Source organism: Capsella rubella, unplaced genomic scaffold, assembly GCF_000375325.1.
Source record: "Capsella rubella cultivar Monte Gargano unplaced genomic scaffold, Caprub1_0 scaffold_2, whole genome shotgun sequence".
Lineage (NCBI taxonomy): Eukaryota > Viridiplantae > Streptophyta > Magnoliopsida > Brassicales > Brassicaceae > Capsella > Capsella rubella.
Genome location: NW_006238922.1, coordinates 6,192,354 through 6,197,716, shown reverse-complemented (window position 1 = coordinate 6,197,716; position 5,363 = coordinate 6,192,354). Strand labels below are relative to the sequence as shown.

The following is a 5,363-nucleotide window of genomic DNA, read 5'->3' as shown; positions in this document are numbered from 1 at the left end:
AACTTTTGTAAACTTCTAAAACCCATTAAAAACCCTTGTAAATCCTTAAAACCCATTTTAAAGAACTTGTAATACCTTTAAAAACTTTTGTAAACCCTTCAAAAACCTTTGTAAACTTCTAAAACCCTTTAAAACTTCTTGTAAATCCTTTAAAACTATTTTTAAATCTTTGTATGCCTTTAAATATACTTTTAAATCCTTTTAAAAACACTTGTAAATCCTTTTAAAAAACCTTTAAAAATCCTTGTAAATTTTTAAAATCCTTTAAAAATTCTTGTAAATCCTTTTAAAACTGTTATAAACTTATAAAAACTTTTAAAAACCATTGTCAATCATTTAAAAACCATTTAAAAACCTTTGTAGGCTTCTAAAACTCTTTAAAAACCATTACAAGTCTTTTAAAAACCATTTAAAAACTCTTGTAAATCCCTTTAAAACCCCTTATAAACCCTTTAAAAGACCCTTTAAAAAATCTTGTAAACCCTTTAAAAAAATTTGGCGGGAAAGTTTTGAAAAAATATTTTTTTTTGCGGGAAAATGTTTTGGCGGGAAATTTTTGGGGGTGGAAATTTTTGGAAGGAATATTCCTTCCTTTGGGAAAGAATATTCTTTCAAATAGGGGTAAAATAGCCATTAAAAATTAAGAGAGGGCAAAAATGAAAATGGTAAAAAAAGAGGGTATTTTTAAAAGAGGGTATCATAAAAAGGTTATTGGTATCAATTTCTCAAAAGATAATAATGCAAATGACTAAATTAAAATCTTTGAATTTTCATTAATACCCAAACTTTGATACTATGCAAATACCAACCTACACTCGTTAAAAAAAAATCAAATTGTCAACCTCAATCTATATATATAATGGGAGAGTTCTCTCTCCCTCTAAAGTTGTCCACATCAGCATTTTTTCTATTTTTTGTGACAAATCATCTAAACTCATATATTTTGTTAATCATTCTATTGTCTTTTGGCATGTTAGTTTGTAACTTAAGCCCCAACACTTTTACATCCAAATTGGGTTTTTGGCCTCTTCCATAACCCATGTCATGTTCATGTATATGTTTTTTTTTTTTTTTAACGCTGATAGATTCAATATTATTAGAAAATGAGTCTGCATAACAAAACCATAAGCCATAAGATGGAAACCAAAAATCGTAAAGGAAAAGAAACCAAGAATTAAACTCCACGACGTTTGTCCCTTTCAATCCGGTCATGAAGCCAAGACGGACCACCAAGCGCTAGATGCGAAGTTAGTCGACCATCCCGTGTAACGCTGCAACCAATCTCCCTAGCCAATAAATTAGCTTTCGGTGAAGAAAGGTGAAAAGAAACCTTCCGCATCACCCGTATTACTTGCCCGATCTTAGATAACGATGCACGATATTTAGGCCAAGAAACTGGATTTGTGATAGCTTCCCAAGCTGCCTTACAGTCCAACCAAACTTCACAAATGTCATAATGAAGATCATGTAAACTAGATAAGCAGCTCCGATGCAATACGATTATAACAAGGCCGAAAAGCATCTCTCGCATGAAGCATAACATCTCCTTCATGATTACGCAAGACCCAAGCTCCACCACTAAAAGAAGATTCATTTATCCAAGATGAATGAATATTGCATTTGAGCGTCCCATACGGCGGATGAATCCACAGTTTTCCGGTTGCCAAGAGTACTCTACCACCAACCCAGAACTCATTGTCACGGTTTCCTTGTTGTTGACACCATTCCTCCATGTCTCTTAATGTCGTGACCAACACGATATGGGGGTTTATAGCTGATTACTCGAGTATTTAACCCGATAACTTAACCGAAGTAAAGTATATGAGGGATCGATCACAAGGAGCAATGGTACACTAAAGACTTTCGAGACTCGTTATCAGCTAAAGCGGAAAGACTTGTTGTTTGTTTTTCAGTTTTTGTAAATAAAAATGCAAATAAAGAGATTAAACTTATGAATTTAAGACATTGGGCTGCAGGGTATTTTCAGAGAATCAATGAATAACAAATAAAAGCAATAAGGAATTCAAACATGAAGAACCGTTCTTGAACATAAACAGAAGTTTAGACTAATTCTCTCTCAAGACATTAGCCACTAAATTTTAACTATTCAATTACTAAACTCTCATTTGTAATTTCCTAGCCAAATTTGCATTATCAAACAGGTTCATTTGGTTCACAAAGCGTTCTAACATCAACTCTCGCAGGTTAGAAGTACAATGCTCAATTTACATTCATTCAGTCATTTTATCGAACATCTCTGAAACACATAAAAGCCTAAGTTCTAAAACAGGGTGATCAATCCTATTCTAGCATTGAGAACATGTAAATTGAAAAACCTAGTGATTAAGAATTCCCTAAGACAATTAAATCTATCAAATCATTGAATTCTCCTACTTGAAACCCTAAAACCCAATTTAGAGACTACTCAGACATAACAATTGAAACAAAGCAAATAGATTTTAAAGGAAACATGATTAAATAGATTAGAATAAGAAAAAGATTTAGAAATCTTCTCCAAGTGTCAAGAGGATGGATTCTTCTCTCAAAATTGTTTAGAAAGCAAAGAACAATATTTATAACTCAAAAATATGAAGGATAGCTGCTAAAAGTCGAGCCTAGGGTATAAAAACAATATGAGACGAGTTGGATCTGTTTTGGATCGAATATGGGCCAAAATCTGCGTCAGAGGTAAGGGACCGATCGATCCAACAGTTAGACCGATCGGTCTATTGCTCCCAGGTTTTACTTCTGCATCAGCTTCAACAACTCGGCAGAATGACCTGTCTTCACGAAATCGGGTGTAGCTCTTGAATGTACCGTTAGATTTCGTTGAAATCACTTGCAAATGAAAGCTAACATCCGTCATCATCTTGTGTCAAAATATAAGAAAGATCTAACGGTGGAAAGTTGTTTATCTGATCCCAAACATCTGACAATTTTACATGAATTTGCACTCCAAATGTGTGTTTGCTTCCCAAAACAGCTCGTTTTATTCCAAAGCAACCTAAAACCTGTAAATACTCTATAATGGAATAAAAGACTCTTAAAACAAACTTTGACTCAATAAAAGTTATAAAATGAAAAAGAAAAGAAAGACTTAAAACCGATAAAAACACAATATATCAACTCCCCCCGACTTAGATTCTTGCTTGTCCTCAAGCAAAACAAAAATCTTAATCAAGAGATGAGGTTTGAAAACGTGAGAACTCACATATTCTTTTGGGATCATGCTCTTAATCAATTGCCTGCAAACCACTAACACAAAATTTATATCAAACCGTACAATAATGTACTTCACCATGACATCATGAGACCCCTAAATCACAAAGAAATTCAGAATCAGATAACTTAACCTTTTAACATTCATTAGCAGTTTCGTGCACTCTCACAAAGGGGATATCGAACACGTTATGGTCTATGTGTAAAGGCAGGTTTAGGTGGCTCAAGTGTTTAAGGTTCAGTAATAATATAAGAACGGATGCAAATCATTATGCAAAATCACAGTGAGACACAGACCAATTGGGAGGTACATAACTTCCGTCTAGCTTGGATCACCTTAACCAAATCAAACCCCAAACAAATCATAAGTATTATAGATGCTTTTCAAATACAACCAAAGACATATCGACTTTTCCGGTTCCATTCTTTCTCCTTTCCCGTTCTTTTCTCTTTCTTTTTTTTTTTCATTTTTTTTTTTTTTTTTTGGACGGGGGAGTGGAACCGGTTCTCGTCTCACAAACTGCATCAACAAAACTCAATCATGATCGCTCACAGCACATGCTCATAAATATGACAATATAACCACAAGAACTCAATGTCAATCATCCCAAACAACTACAATTACAATCCTAACTAAAGGAAAGCTATGTCGGTCTGTATACTCCGTAGTTTTTGCACATGAATCACATGATGACAATGACATAAGAATGCATGTGGTATGAAGCATGGATAGGGTTAAAGGTGTGGTACTAGACTAAAGATGAGTCTAGCCATTCAGAGTTTACAAAGAGTGGTAAAACAACGCGGATTAAACTCTGAATGTATTATCCATTACATGATTACCAACCCCTTAAGTGAGATATAACAAGTCAAGATTAAGTTCAAATAAGAAAGGTTAAGCTCAAATCATCCAAATGTCGAAGTGAGGGATTATACGAGTGATCTAGTCATGAATTTTCCTGAAGTTCCAAGTTATCCTTAAACAATGCTAAATGGTCCCAAGGCAACGAAATCAAGCAAGGTGCAATTCCCTAAGAAAAGCTCATAGTTCTCATACAACATTTTGACTCAATAAAGCAGACACGATTTGACTCGATAAAACAAACTGACAGACTCAAGAAAACATCAAAATGAAAAATAAGAAAAAGCAAATTGCATCAGTAGACTAGTGACATCCTCCCCTAGACTTGCTTCACACCGTCTCGGTGTGAGAACAATTCCAAAAGAAAACGTCACAACCAAATAGCAAGGCAGATGCAAAAAAAAAGAAGAAGAATAAAAACAAGAAAACTGACCTGGGACATCTGGTGGGTTGCCTCCCACAAAGCGCTTATTTTTGGTCTTTAGCTTGACCGCTCCACACAAAACATTAATCACAAGAATCAAAAGGTTGAGCCAATGCACCTTTAGTCCTTCTCCTGTTACCGCACACAACAATATGCACAAAGTAACACACAATTATCCATGATAAGGAGGCAAAATAACCATTAAATAAATTTACTACAAATGTAGCATATATCTTGAAATATTCTTTGATGGTTTGATGCTCATGAGGATCAAATGCATTTGGTGGAAATATAAAATCAATTTCAGGTCCTAACGAGGTTTTAACAAAATAGTCAACTTTATCCCCATTAATCTCATATAGCACAATATTTCCATCCATATAATCAACCTCAGCATCCTCAGTCACATGCAAGATGTTATCAATATCAAGCACAACTCCTAAATAAGATTCTTCAAGAAGAGATCTAGATATTTCAGGCATTGAAAACTTAAACTTGAGATCATGAACATTCAAAGCACAATGATATTCAATATCAAAACATATTTCATGGTAATCTCTAGCAAGTTTTTCTGCTCTAAAAGTATCTAGTTTTTGAGACTCACTTATCAAATCATAGCATTCACTGATAATCTTGGGAGTATGCAAACTAGAAGCAACATCTTCAATGCAAGGCATAGGAAAATCCTCAAAATCATGAATTTCATGGGTTGAAACGCATGTACCTTCTATGTCGCTCGGTGGAACCCAATATATTACCTTTTCAAGATCATGGGCTTCTTTGATCTCATAGCCTGTGAGTTGCCTTCCTTCATATGCTGCCCGCATCGGTACGAGTTTCAACCGGGTCATAGTCGCT

At 34.7% G+C, this 5,363-nt stretch overlaps 1 protein-coding gene across 1 annotated transcript; it reads right to left on the bottom strand.

Annotated features, from left to right (window-relative positions):
- Positions 1 to 1,174: 1,174 nt before the first annotated feature.
- LOC111832137 lies at positions 1,175 to 1,733 on the bottom strand. The gene is made up of 2 exons (XM_023788475.1): positions 1,499 to 1,733; positions 1,175 to 1,440 (listed from the first exon to the last, which is right to left on the bottom strand). Exons 1-2 carry the CDS (start codon positions 1,731 to 1,733, stop codon positions 1,175 to 1,177), a joined length of 501 nt encoding a protein of 166 aa, XP_023644243.1.
- Positions 1,734 to 5,363: the final 3,630 nt, after the last annotated feature.

Excerpts from the sequence above, each read along its gene's own strand:
- LOC111832137 (XM_023788475.1), bottom strand. The coding sequence starts at position 1,733 with ATGGAGGAATGGTGTCAACAACAAGGAAACCGTGACAATGAGTTCTGG. Across the intron at positions 1,441-1,498 it reads TTTTCGGCCTTGTTATAATC|TTTGGTTGGACTGTAAGGCA; the intron begins GTATTGCATCGG and ends ACATTTGTGAAG.